Here is a 13,695-nt window from a genome sequence, read left to right as displayed (position 1 = left end):
GAGTTAAGCCATGGCCAGCCCCTCCATTGACACAATAGTTAATGGCCTAGCCCTAGCCGCTCTCACGACTCATAGCAATGCCTTGGCTTGGTTCCAAAGAGCACTTTCCTTTGGAAGCATGGGGCCTTTTACTGTGTCCAAGTCAAAAGACAAGGATGGGTTCAACAACGGAAATAATTACATTCCCACTCTCAGTGGCTGTTGTGTTTTGAAAGTAGCTAAAGCTAATCCCAGTGAAGAGAGAACACTTAGAACGCAGCACAAGGTCTCGGCATGGTCTAAAAGTGTCACATGACCTTTGTCATGTGGTATAAAGTGTTCATTATAAAAGGCCTTATAAGCAGGCATAAGGCAAGAAAATTACTGCCATGACATCTTATAACCATTTGTTATGAAGCTTGAGGACATGTTTATAACATTGTCGTTACAAGTAAAGTGTCAAATAAAGAATTAGAGACTTGTCAACTTACGTCTCGTCAAAAGAAAAATAATGAATTTATTTTATCAATCACATTATCACTTATGCTCTGTCAGTTCGGTAAATCATACATAGCAGCATATAATCAGTGGTGTAAAGTAAGTGCAAACGACAATGTCTCAAACATTTGAGTTTGTTACAGTAGGCTAGCCCTAGCATGGGATGGGCACAAATGACAGTTGCTCAAGCAATGTTACCTCACAGTGTAAAAATGAGTCATTACTTGCTGCATGAGACAGACTATCTAAGTGAAGATGCAGTCAACCGTTTTATTTTTCAAGTGATAAAAAGAGAACTACAAAATGACTTTGTAATAAAGATATTACTTCACCCTTTGGGCCACAAAATGACTTTTTGAGCAGTTATAGACGGGAGCTGGGACCTACACATCCAATTGGTCAACATCTGGCGCCGAAGACGTGGATATCGATTAAGGCAGCACCCCGCACCTCTCTGATTCAGAGGGTTGGGTTAAATGCGGAAGACACATTTCAGTTGTACAACTGACTAGGTATCTTCGTTCCGTTTCTGCATGATACTGCCTGGTATGAAGTCCAGTCAAAATAACAGGACACAAACTCCTGTGTGTTTGGTAGTTGTGAAGACCAGGCCCTAAAGCAGAGACGTCACTTCTGTCTCTTCTTCCCTTTCATTTTATTATTCAAAGTCGCCGCAACCAGTTTGACTCCTCCTTCCTCTCGACGGTGCTCCTTGGACCACTCCTTCTGCAGTTGCCTTAGGAGGTCGGGAGTCAGTAAGCCCTCCTGCACCAGGCGGGAGCCTAGGGACTGGTCCAGCTGCCCAGCCTCTACTCCACTGTGCTGGGCCTTGGGAGCTCCTCGAACCCTCCTTGGGGATACTGGGCTGGGCCCCGGCCTCCTCTGATTGGAGAGGGTGTCCGTCCCCGGGGGGGCGCTGGTCTCCGTGGCTCGGATGAGTCGTGTGATGTTGCGCACGCCCAACTGGATGATGCTGTCCAGCTCCTGCTGGATCTCTCGGACATGATTGGCGTCCGGGAACATGTCCATGAAGCGGTAGCTGGAGACAAAGTCATAAAGAGAGTATTATTCATATCTGATTGAGAATAATTGCAATAAAGACAATCAATGACCTCGTTAGGCACATTGTGTTACTCAATTCTGTGATGACCTTTAGCACAAGAAGAACACTTGGTCATTTTTATTGGTGAATGGTTTTGGTAAAGGTAGAGTGGTGAGAGATGGGATCACCTGAGCCAGAGGTAGAGATCTAGCACATCATGGACAGCCTCCAGGTGCACCAGGTCCTTGATGTTCTTGGGTGGGACCAGGGGCCAGCTGACGAGCCGACACACCCAGTCAAAGGTCAGGGGTTCATCTCTGCTGAACTGTCTGGCAAACTGCAGACAGAGAGAGCGTCACAAACAATCAGTGTCTCATCATCCAGAGCCAATTACCATAGGATTACCTTTAGACCACAGTCACGTTTCACTCACCCAACCCACAGATCTTATCAATACTGCTGCCGTAACACCACTAATGTCACGTCCCTTAAAGCCCAACAAAACCTTATCAATGCTGCTACAGTTACTGCACGACAGTTCAGAGGCAAACTGGCAACATGCTGATCATGCCAGAATATGAATCAATGGCGTGACTCATGCAAGGACGTGTGCTTCCTATGACAAATTCTATATTCCAAACGGTGGACCTATCACTGAATGACAGGAAATGAGGGTGTTAACCAGTCAAATTCAGAGGTCAGAGGTCAGAGTATTCACAAAGCCTCTCAGAGTAGGAGTGCTGATCTAGGATCAGGTTCCACCTGTCCATACAATCTTGTTAACCCTTTACACTCGGAATTGGCCTGTAGGGCTACATTTAAAATGTTTCTTACAGAAGAAATATGGAAAGCACATGTATGTAACCATGGCAGCAATTAAAACATTTTTAGAGATCATGGGAAAATTATTTCACAAAAGGTGAGGACACAGCAGTTCACCTGACACAAGACTGAATCCAAACATTATACCATTGATTTTATGTGTATTTTGCCGCATTTGTTGATAACGAAATCTGAAAATACTCTGGATACATTCAGTTACATAATAAGAATATTATTGGAACACTTGGGGTAGGTGCAACATAAGAAACAATAATTCCAAGGGTTTGAGTGCGAGGTCTAACTGGTGTCTCCAAGTGGACACACACACCTCTCCAAACTGTGCACAGTTCCTAAGTCATTTCAAAGCACTATACTATGACTCGAACAAGAGTCTAGCTCTATAAAGGTGCTTTTTGAGCTCTCCTAGCTGTGCCGTTGAGGAACTAGAGCAAGCTCACTGGTAGTTGTTTGTTTTGAACAGCCCTGCTTCTAAGCCTTCACACAATTACTGATGTTTAGGCAACCCAAAATAGTCCATTATAAAATCACAATCACATAATTTGAAAGCTTGTTCTATTGCCAACATGACTAAATAATGATAAAACATGACCTTACAGTGTTAGGCTTTCGCAGATTGTAATTTTGATGGAGTCATGAGTGCATTCAGATGTGGTCCACGGCAAATTTTCTTGCAAATTTGCTTGCTTGTATGACATCAAAGCGGTATTATTATAATCCTCAACGTCTCATCTTATAATTAAATAATTATCTAAAAAGGTGAAACTGTATATCAGCACTCCTTCATTGTGAATTCAGGCCCAGGTGTTTTAACCAGTGTTGCTAATGGAATGGGGAATCCACTGTAACCATGTCTCTGCTCCTACCTTTAGGAAGGAGGTACACACAAAGGGCTGCTTCTTGTTGATGGGTGCAGTGCAGAACACATATCGAGAGCGCAGGTTGAGGGGAATGTGCTGGATCATGTCAGCCAGGAACTTGAAGTCGTCAATGTTGCACACAAAGTACATACCATCAACTTGTGAGAGGCTCACAAATATATCCTGGGGATAGAAAGGAAAAACGTGACTTTTAAATTAACACAAATCATTCTATACTAATCTGAATTGAACAGTAAGTCTTAATTCTCGTTACAGAGTAAATTGTAGTGAAGTAAAGATACTTACTATCAGATTGGACAAGGTGGCATCAGGTAAGTGGTAGGCAAACATCTCAATCTGCTCTGCTGTGGGGTGCAGCCCAGCTATCTAGGAGTCGGAAATTAACATTAGGTCATTAAATAGTCCGAAAAACAGGAGATCAAAAGGTCAGAAACGGTCCATATTCCTCACCTCGATGGCGTGGACACTCCTGCTGAGTATCTCCTTGAGGATAGGCAGGTCGTCGCGGTGCATGGTGGTGACCTCGCCCTCTTTGAAGATGGAGCTGAACCGTCCGGCCCGCCCGGCAATCTGGAGAGCCTGAGACGTGGAGATGGTGTCCATCTCCTTCTCACCCTTCTCATTGATGTTGGGTTTCACCAGGGAGTTGAAGATGATTCTCTTGATACTCCTTATGTGGGAGGGGCATGGTAGACAGAGAGCTTATACAGGTGTAGGATCTTAATTTGAGCCAGTTTGCTAGAGCAGAAAAATAATCCTGCAGCAACAGGAAATGTGAATCATTATGTGGACTATAATTAATGGACATTTTTATAGGGGTTGATAAATGTTTTCGTAAGGGAAAATCAATTGTGACATTTCTAAGTGGAAATCACAAATGTCAGAAGCCTTTTAAACCTTGAATACAAGTTTTACATTTCCTGCATTGTAACAACAACTCCGCAGCAAACTGAAATCAACTAATCATGCAAGAATTTTTTTTTTTTTTTTCTGTTTAGAAGTTTTATGACAATGTGTAGAACAATGTACTTCAAACGTAATATGATTGTCAGAGGTCAATTAAAACAAGCTAACAAGATCAGTTTCAATGCTCAACTCACAGGTTTAGTCCCATCCCTATGGCATCCGTTGCAACCAGGATCTTACATGGGTCCTCTGGGTCATTGAACTTCTTTGCTTGAGATAGCTTGGTGCCTGTTGACCAGATAATTCAGTGCTTTAATGACGCACACTATTTTACCTCAAGGATTGAGTAATGTCACAGCGGGATGTACAGTGGGGAAAAAAAGTATTTAGTCAGCCACCAATTGTGCAAGTTCTCCCACTTAAAAAGACGAGAGGCCTGTAATTTTCATCATAGGTACATGTCAACTATGACAGACAGATTGAGAAAAAAATTCCAGAAAATCACATTGTAGGATTTTTAATGAATTTATTTGCAAATTATGGTGGAAAATAAGTATTTGGTCACCTACAAACAAGCAAGATTTCTGGCTCTCACAGACCTGTAACTTCTTCTTTAAGAGGCTCCTCTGTCCTCCACTCGTTACCTGTATTAATGGCACCTGTTTTAACTTGTTATCAGTATAAAAGACACCTGTCCACAACCTCAAACAGTCACACTCCAAACTCCACTATGGCCAAGACCAAAGAGCTGTCAAAGGACACCAGAAACAAAATTGTAGACCTGCACCAGGCTGGGAAGACTGAATATGTAATAGGTAAGCAGCTTGGTTTGAAGAAATCAACTGTGGGAGCAATTATTAGGAAATGGAAGACATACAAGACCACTGATAATCTCCCTCGATCTGGGGCTCCACGCAAGATCTCACCCCGTGGGGTCAAAATGATCACAAGAACGGTGAGCAAAAATCCCAGAACCACACGGGGGGACCTAGTGAATGACCTGCAGAGAGCTGGGACCAAAGTAACAAAGCCTACCATCAGTAACACACTACACCGCCAGGGACTCAAATCTTGCAGTGCCAGACGTGTCCCCCTGCTTAAGCCAGTACATGTCCAGGCCCGTCTGAAGATTGCATTTGGATGATCCAGAAGAGGATTGGGAGAATGTCATATGAAACCAAAATATAACTTTTTGGTAAAAACTCAACTCGTCATGTTTGGAGGACAAAGAATGCTGAGTTGCATCCAAAGAACACCATACCTACTGTGAAGCATGGGGGTGGAAACATCATGCTTTGGGGCTGTTTTTCTGCAAAGGGACCAGGACGACTGATCCGTGTAAAGGAAAGAATGGGGCCATGTATCGTGAGATTTTGAGTGAAAACCTCCTTCCATCAGCAAGGGCATTGAAGATGAAACGTGGCTGGGTCTTTCAGCATGACAATGATCCCAAACACAGCGCCCGGGCAACGAAGGAGTGGCTTCGTAAGAAGCATTTCAAGGTCCTGGAGTGGCCTAGCCAGTCTCCAGATCTCAACCCCATAGAAAATCTTTGGAGGGAGTTGAAAGTCCGTGTTGCCCAGCGACAGCCCCAAAACATCACTGCTCTAGAGGAGATCTGCATGGAGGAATGGGCCAAAATACCAGCAACAGTGTGTGAAAACCTTGTGAAGACTTACAGAAAACGTTTGACATGTGTCATTGCCAACAAAGGGTATATAATAAAGTATTGAGAAACTTTTGTTATTGACCAAATACTTATTTCCCACCATAATTTGCAAATAAATTCATTAAAAATCCTACAATGTGATTTTCTGGAAAATTCTCATTTTGTCTGTCATAGTTGACGTGTACCTATGATGAAAATTACAGGCCTCTCTCATCTTTTTAAGTGGGAGAACTTGCACAATTGGTGGCTGACTAAATACTCCCCCCACCCCACTGTATATCAGTTATTTTGTTTTTCCGTCCAGCACCTGAACAAGTTGAATTTTCGTATTTAAAATGTTTCACACTTCTACCTCTCCATCACCTTAATCACTGTGCTCTGTGGACATCTTAGAACAGAGGAAAGCCTTACCTGGTGGAAGGCTTCCGTAAATGACTGCACACTCCAGGCCTCGGATCTCGATCTGCCTACTGATGGAGTAAATATCGTTTTTGCTGAAGCAGACGATGCAGTCACCTGGTCTCAGGTTATCCAGAGACTCCACAGCACGGTCCAGGATTGAGAGCGGAGTGAGCCTCTTGTAGTTACGAACCTGCCAGTAGAATAGGTCAACTGTAAGACACTAGAAGCCTGAGTTTTTAATTCTCGTAGGATTATTTATTAATTTTAACATGAGACTTGGACTGTTGCGGTGACCATATTACCGCCAGTCACGAGTCATGATGGCAGTCAAATTCCATGTGACCGTTTAGTCATGGTAATTAGGCTTCTCCAAGCTCTGATGCTACAAAACTTGCTAACTGCCTGGTACTCAGCACTCTATTGTCCCTCTAATCACTCCGACATCAATGCAAATGTCTTTTTTCCGCTGCCCGTTTCGATACAGGTGCATGATAATTGTCCATTCTAAATCAAAACAAATTTCACACAATATTTAGCATATGTAAAGACAAGAGTAAATCAAGAAGTCTGATGGGTGACAATATTAGCCTTTCACCTGTGAATTATATATTATCAGTTGTGAATGATGCCCAGCTTAAGAAACAATGCCTTTTTTTTGCGACTTGTTCAAATCATAGTCGCACACCTCATGTAGCCTAGCCCATAGGCCTATATGTTTTAATAAGGTTTGTATCACAACTAAAGTGGCCAAATAAATTCTTAAAATTAAGCACATTAATCTGCTTTACAAGGGGTGTAGAGACTAACTGGCATATATAAGCAGTGTGTGAATTTCAAGTTTGGGGAAGATAATTGTAACCATACAAATGCACCTTTGTAATAAAAGCATTACATGCATAATTGCATGTGTGGTCACTTTTGATAACGGTGTTTTCCACGAATGGGCATTCACGCTTATAGCCTACTACCATATGCGCATTGCTGCGCTTATAATGTGAAGAAATAGCCTAATAGTTTATCAATATTTTAAGCTAAACGTCCTGATCTGTTGCGTCAGCCACATTGCGTAAAAAAGGTTGATGCTAGTGGTTGTATTAATTTGGGCTCTATCGCATCCCACAACTGTCCCAGACTATGTTTGGAATATTTATTTCTCGCACAGAATAGGTCAACTTTTGTACTATGGGGATAGTAGATTGACGTAGGCTAGTGCTTTTGCTGTTCGTTAGGCCTACTCATCTTGCTGGCTGATGGAAAGTAAATGTGGACAGTTCTTCCAATATCTTCAATATGCACCTCGGAATTGGATAAGGACGCACGCAGTTGTGTCCCCGATGTGTGTCTTAACTTGTAGCATGTGAGAAATACCCGATCACGTGACGGAGAGCCATGTGAGTGAGAGACGCATCGGATTGCACAGCACACTCAGGGAGAAGGGCACAACACTGCACTCCAGGCCGCAAAAGGCATGGATTTCTTTAGGGTGCATTACGCCCACAAAGGGCATACCGCCGTGAAATTCGAGGCATTATCAAGTGCTTGTCAAATTGTGAATGAGAGACTGATGAAGTGGGTACAGCCTGCGCAAAAAACAAAGCAGAGCTCATGCCTTTCAAGCCACTTTTTTCAAATCATCATTAGAGTTGAATCATGCAGCCTTACAATGTATTAAAAATCAAAACATAAAGCCCAACGTTTGTAGAACAACTAAAGTTACATTAATAACTCTAAATTAAGCATATAGGATTACCTGTTTCTTTGTTAACCACTCAACACAGAATAGCTGCATGTGCGCACTCCCTCAAATCGTTTGGAGAAAATATTTGTATTTTATTCAGCTTTGTTCAATTGTATTCTTCATACTATAAAATAATGCCACGGAATGATAAGCTAATCTTGTCTGCTAGATGAACTAGTGTAGCCCACAGCCATTTGGCATAGCCACATCAGGAACTAACATAAGGACAACTCAGAGTATGCTATTCTGTTCTGAAATAGACTACATTTTCTTCATATCAAGCCTCTTTAGACCCGTCTAAAATAAATAATGGATTTATTGTGAAAGTGTAGGCTATATTACATGGATTTATTAGACTTAAAAATGGCTTGTAGATGCTAAATGTGTTTATGTTAATTAACGGTCAATTACCGTGAGACCGACAGTTATTTGCTTGACAATCACCGGCTGACGAAATTTCGTGACCGCCACAGCCCTACATGAGCTATTGATATTCAGCAGAATCATATTAATGACAATCAGGCCTCTACCCCAAATAACTGACAGTCTCATTAGAAGCCAAACACACTAATGTTCAGTAGACTGGCGAGACTCACCTCCACCTCTTCCCCTGTTGTGTACATGAGCTCTGTGACAAAGTTAATCGCAGCAGGCTCTCCGCACACATGGATCTCCTCAGCACACAAACCTATTCCCAGACAGAGAAAAACAAATAATCCATAGTTATTACTGTGAAATTATCATTTTACCATATTGTTATTGACTTAGTAAATAGCTGGTAATTTATATACCGTAACAATATTCAGATTTTGCGATATTACAATGGTCTGTTGTTTGTCCCAACTGTCACAGTGAAGTTACTGACCGAGAAGAGCCCTGGTCCAGGCCCATCCCCGCGATATGTCTCTGATCATCTGGATCTCATCAATGACCGCTACTTCATCTGGACAGAAGACACGTTTCACGTGTTAGTCAACACAGCTGGTGATAACGAATGTCAACTAATATCAATACTTAAATGGAAGTGATAAAAGAACCTCATGTACATGAAATATGTTTATTAAGTTGAGAGGTAAGAGAAGACACTGACATGGAGTTGTGACACTGCACATCTCGATAGTACAGGCCACATGCTCAGCTTGTCTCCCCTCCGCATCCACAAATGTTCTCTCTTCTCCTGTTACCAAATCACACGGCACGCCCTGGGGAGAAAGAAACGTTGATTTAACGTCTTCCTTCGACATAGTGCGCCAAGAATTTAATTAAACATTTTGGAAATGATTGGTAAGAAACACTTCCGATTAGATAAACTAATTTTGCTTAAATTGTTTCAAGGTATTAGCTACACAAAAAGCCTTCTAAATGACATCTCTCTATGGAGGTTTACTAGTGAAAGATGGGTCATACTGACAGCAGTGTTGCTCTTTTCAAAGATCTCGTGGGCTAACAGCTTCAGCGGTCCACAGTAGACACCAGACTTGGCAGCCAGGTATCTCTGAATTGCATGATGGGTCTTTCCACTGTTGGTCGGGCCGGCATGGAATATCACCTTCCTCTGGATAGCTCTAGCATCAGGGTACCTGGGAAACATTCAGGTGCAGGGCTGAAAAACACGTGTGGCGTATTGTGTGAACACAGTGCTGTATGTATAATTACGTTGAGCGTTGGGCCAGTAACCGAAAGGTCGCTGGTTTGAATGCGCGGCTGACAAAGTGAAAAATATGTCGATGTGCCCTTGAGCAAGGCACTTAACCCTAATTTGCCCCAGGGGCACCCCATTACTATGGCTGACCCTGTAAAACACCACATTTCAATGCACCTATCCCAATATATGTGACAATAAAAACAACAAAAACCATTTGAAATGGATACAATGAATGGAAGAGCATTTTCAAAATGTTCATTGTAATGTTGAGCTCACCTGAAGTGAGATACTTACCAATTAGCTGGTACACGCAGATCACTGATTTTGCGTAGATCCTCCATGCAGTCCAGCATGGGGAAAATCTGCTTGGCATGTCTCATGAAATAAGGATAAAGGTCATCTATATGGCCTGGTGAACACAAGCAAAAACAGTCATCAGTTGACAAGGTGTGAGGGCTTGGAATTCAGTTCCAACTCGCAGTTGCGCTCAATCACCCGATTCATTACATGATAAGCAGAGTGTTGAACTCACCTGCTCCACAGCATATATCATTGAGGATGATATGAAGATCTGCGCTAAGCGTAGAGATTTCCAGCACATACTTCCGAAAACTGATGAAGGCTTGGTGAAAGAGACGAGCTAACAACAACACAGAGATTAACGTTTTGGTACGACCATGAGGCTGGTTATATTTGATGAGGGTACCCGACCGGTAGGCCAACTAGTTGAAAATGATTGTTGTTCTCACCATCGAGACCTTGATCCGCAGCTATTTTTTGCATCTCTTTCCTCTTGTAGAACTTATTCAGCATTTTTAGAAGTTCACCTGTTAGGAGAAACCACATGTCTGATAAAATTGCCATGCAGTAGGCCTATTCCTGAAGCTATGAACATTTTAGGAAGCGAGTCCCAGCAAACATGTTAACAAAATATATATTGACAGGAAATAGACAAATACTCCATCCAAACGTGAATCGATTCTCAATTGCAGTACGGTTCTAGAAACATAAATCCCTCTACTTTCATTTCACAATGTTACAGGCTTTGGTTTTCCCATTTATATTTCGAGGTTGGACGTTAGCACTGATTGGTGCACTGATTGGTGTCACCTCGTTAGTCAGTATGTGTTACACCTGTGCTGGCTTGTCATCTCGTTAGTCAGAAGGCGTTTCACCTTTGCTGGCACAGGGGATATTTAAGAGCAGCTGGCTTGAGAGATGTGGAGGGTTAATACCTTTAGTTGATTCTCCCTATAATTTTGTATTTTATTTGATTAATACCATCCTTTATCAGATCTTCCCTGTTTTCAGTGACAATGTGGTGTCAGTCTTTTGTTAACACACAGGTGTTCAGCGATGCAGATAACTAATTAGTACAGGTAGTCCACTCTGTCTTCCATCTGTTTTCCATAAACAAGCGCTGTAACATGGAAATATGGCCGTATGGGAACCTGAACTCTATAAAGGTGTGACTCAATTTAACCTTTTATGGAAGATAATGTCCTTACGCTTCCAAAACCGTACCGACACTCAGACCGAGCGTCACAACTACTTCGTCTAATTACTTATGTGTAATGGAACTGAGTCATGTTCAAGGGCTAGGTTACATTAAGACAGTGTGGAGCCGGCGCAAGATATGGGTTGGAGAACATACCTCAATGCAGGGATGGGATATGCCACTGAACTCCAAATTGTACCTTTATCCACAGTGTCTTAATGTAACCATGATTGCGTTCCGACCTCAGTACAGCTTAGTGTAAACAAGCATAATGGTACATGATCATCCAATGTGTATAACTGCGCAGCCATCTTGGCACTCCTCAATTTAAAAAATATTTGTGTTTGACACGTTTACTATATTACAGACACCTTGATGCATACTTTTAAATTATATTATGTGAACTAAACATAAAATAAAAAAATACATATTTTCCTTAGGTATATATATATTTTTTGTACTAATGTTACTGTCCCAACTACAACAAAAACATAAATACATGTAATGTTGGCCTTGAAACATTTAATTGAAATACTGTAGAATTCCATTCATTCCTATGGTGGACTGCTCCTACTGGGGAGTGCCAATATGGCCGACCGGTGGCTTCAAAGCCTCTCGTTCGCCAATACATAGCGTCAGCAATCCAGGGTTTATAAATAATTTCATTGGTGTCTTCTGGCAAGCTAGCTGTCATCGACAGGCTATGATCAACAGTTCAGTGGAAGTCAGTTTCAGTTATACTAACATCTCCCCATTGACAGCTAATCTGTCTAATTGGCAATCAACAACATTAACAGTTAGCACAACAATATGGATGTTAAAAGTACAGTACTTTTGTCCAAAGGTTGCGTGAGCTCAGCTCCCACAGCCCAGTCACCACCGACATCACTCTTGATGCTGAGAGGCACAAATAATGAGGTGTCTGGTGATCGTGACGAACTGTTCGAATAAACACCTCGTCTGGAGGTCACAGGACCAGGCAAGGGGTCTTTCAATAACGTTATAGATCCAACGTTTCCACAACGACCGTCCACCAGAGCGTTTTTGTTTCGTACAGATATGGCGCATATTCTGTGCTGTACTCGTGAGAACAACAGCATACAGCGGTTTACTGACATCCTTGGTTGCTAGATTATGTTGGTTTGTGTCAATAAACACTTTTCAATGTCCCATTTTATGCAGTTTATCATAATATTTTGCTGGTAATTCTTTGCACAGTATTGTAGCAGAACACTATCTACATCGTGCAGGAGGACCCTTGTTTGGATTGGAATCCAAAAACATGCCTGTAGCGATTTGTAAAATAAAATGTATTATAGTAATTCAGGAAATGCGGTGCTTTAGTTAGAAAATATAGACTTGTTTCTATAAAAATTACGTGATCATACATTTAAATAACATAGTTATTATGTGAGCACAAATCTACATTTACATTTTACATTTACGTCATTTAGCAGACGCTCTTATCCAGAGCGACTTACAAATTGGTGCATTCACCCTATAGCCAGTGGGATAACCACTTTACAATTTTTTTTTTTTTTGGGGGGGGGGTAGAAGGATTACTTTATCCTATCCCAGGTATTCCTTAAAGAGGTGGGATCTACTGACAATACTTCTGGCATGTCTGTAGTGACTACATTTCACAAACCAAAAGGACCCCAAAAAGGTCAAAGCCGGTTCAAAGGTCAAAGTGCGCATCGCTAAAAACCTGAAAACAAATGTTAGTTTTAAATTATGATCGTGTTTGGAGAGATTCTGCCTTCATATTCATACCTGCACACAATTCATGAAAATAAAGCACACCAAAAAAAAAAAAAAAATCTGGGGTTCCAGCGTGAGATATAAGACGTGTAGCGTGACAGCGCGTGATCGATGTCAATTGAGTGTGTCTCACGATGAATGCGTGAGTTGGCAGCTCTGGTTATACACAAATGCAAATGAAACTTCATGCACGAAATGAAAATGCCTACTATGACTCAGCATTTGAGTGAGATCGTGGAACACAATATTGTTGTGATAGTTTTAATTGTAATGCATATAACCAGGTAAATCCCAAATGTGCAAATCCCTATAGAAAGGATACACCCATGTTTGATACACTTGTCTGTCTGAAAGAAACAAGGATTGCGTAGGAAATTACAAGAGTGAAACCCCTAATATACTGAACATAAATATAAACGCAACTTGCAACAATTCCAAAGATTTTACTGAGTTACAGTTCATATAAGGAAACCAGTCAATTGAAATAAATTCATTAGGCCCTAATTTATGGATTTCACATTACTGGGAATATAGATATGCATCTGTTTGTGAAAGATACCTTAAAAAAAGGTGTGGGTGTGGATCAGAAAATCAGTCAGTATCTGGTGTGACCACCATTTGCTTAATGCAGCGAGACACATCTCCTTTGCATATAGTTGATCAGGCTGTTGATTGTGGCCTGTGGAATGTTGTCCCACTCCTCTTCAATGGCTGTGCAAAGTTGGTGGTTATTGGCGGGAACTGGAATATGCTGTCATACACGTCGATCCAGAGCATCCCAAACATGCTCAATGGGTGACATGTCTGGTGAGTATGCAGACCATTGAAGTGTAAAG

The 13,695-nt window shown here is 41.7% G+C and overlaps 1 protein-coding gene across 2 annotated transcripts; it reads right to left on the bottom strand.

Annotated features, from left to right (window-relative positions):
* Window positions 1–471: 471 nt before the first annotated feature.
* LOC311101136 (ATP-dependent RNA helicase SUPV3L1, mitochondrial-like) lies at window positions 472–12,346 on the bottom strand. Of its 2 annotated transcripts, none has more exons than XM_084142202.1 (15): window positions 11,931–12,346; window positions 10,350–10,427; window positions 10,133–10,240; window positions 9,895–10,009; window positions 9,367–9,535; window positions 9,046–9,157; window positions 8,821–8,898; window positions 8,552–8,643; window positions 6,227–6,407; window positions 4,341–4,434; window positions 3,691–3,910; window positions 3,526–3,606; window positions 3,226–3,402; window positions 1,708–1,856; window positions 472–1,516 (listed from the first exon to the last, which is right to left on the bottom strand). In XM_084142202.1, exons 1-15 carry the CDS (start codon window positions 12,214–12,216, stop codon window positions 1,105–1,107), a joined length of 2,352 nt encoding a protein of 783 aa, XP_083998328.1. In that variant the 5' UTR covers window positions 12,217–12,346; the 3' UTR covers window positions 472–1,104. The 2 variants fall into 2 exon arrangements, with proteins under 2 accessions (XP_083998328.1, XP_083998329.1); XM_084142203.1 differs by having other exon boundaries at window positions 9,367–9,558; window positions 11,931–12,342.
* Window positions 12,347–13,695: the final 1,349 nt, after the last annotated feature.

The sequence above is a fragment of the Coregonus lavaretus genome, assembly GCF_964263955.1.
Source record: "Coregonus lavaretus genome assembly, chromosome: 25".
NCBI classification, from domain to species: Eukaryota; Metazoa; Chordata; class Actinopteri; order Salmoniformes; family Salmonidae; genus Coregonus; species Coregonus lavaretus.
This window is presented reverse-complemented; position numbering and strand designations above follow the sequence as displayed.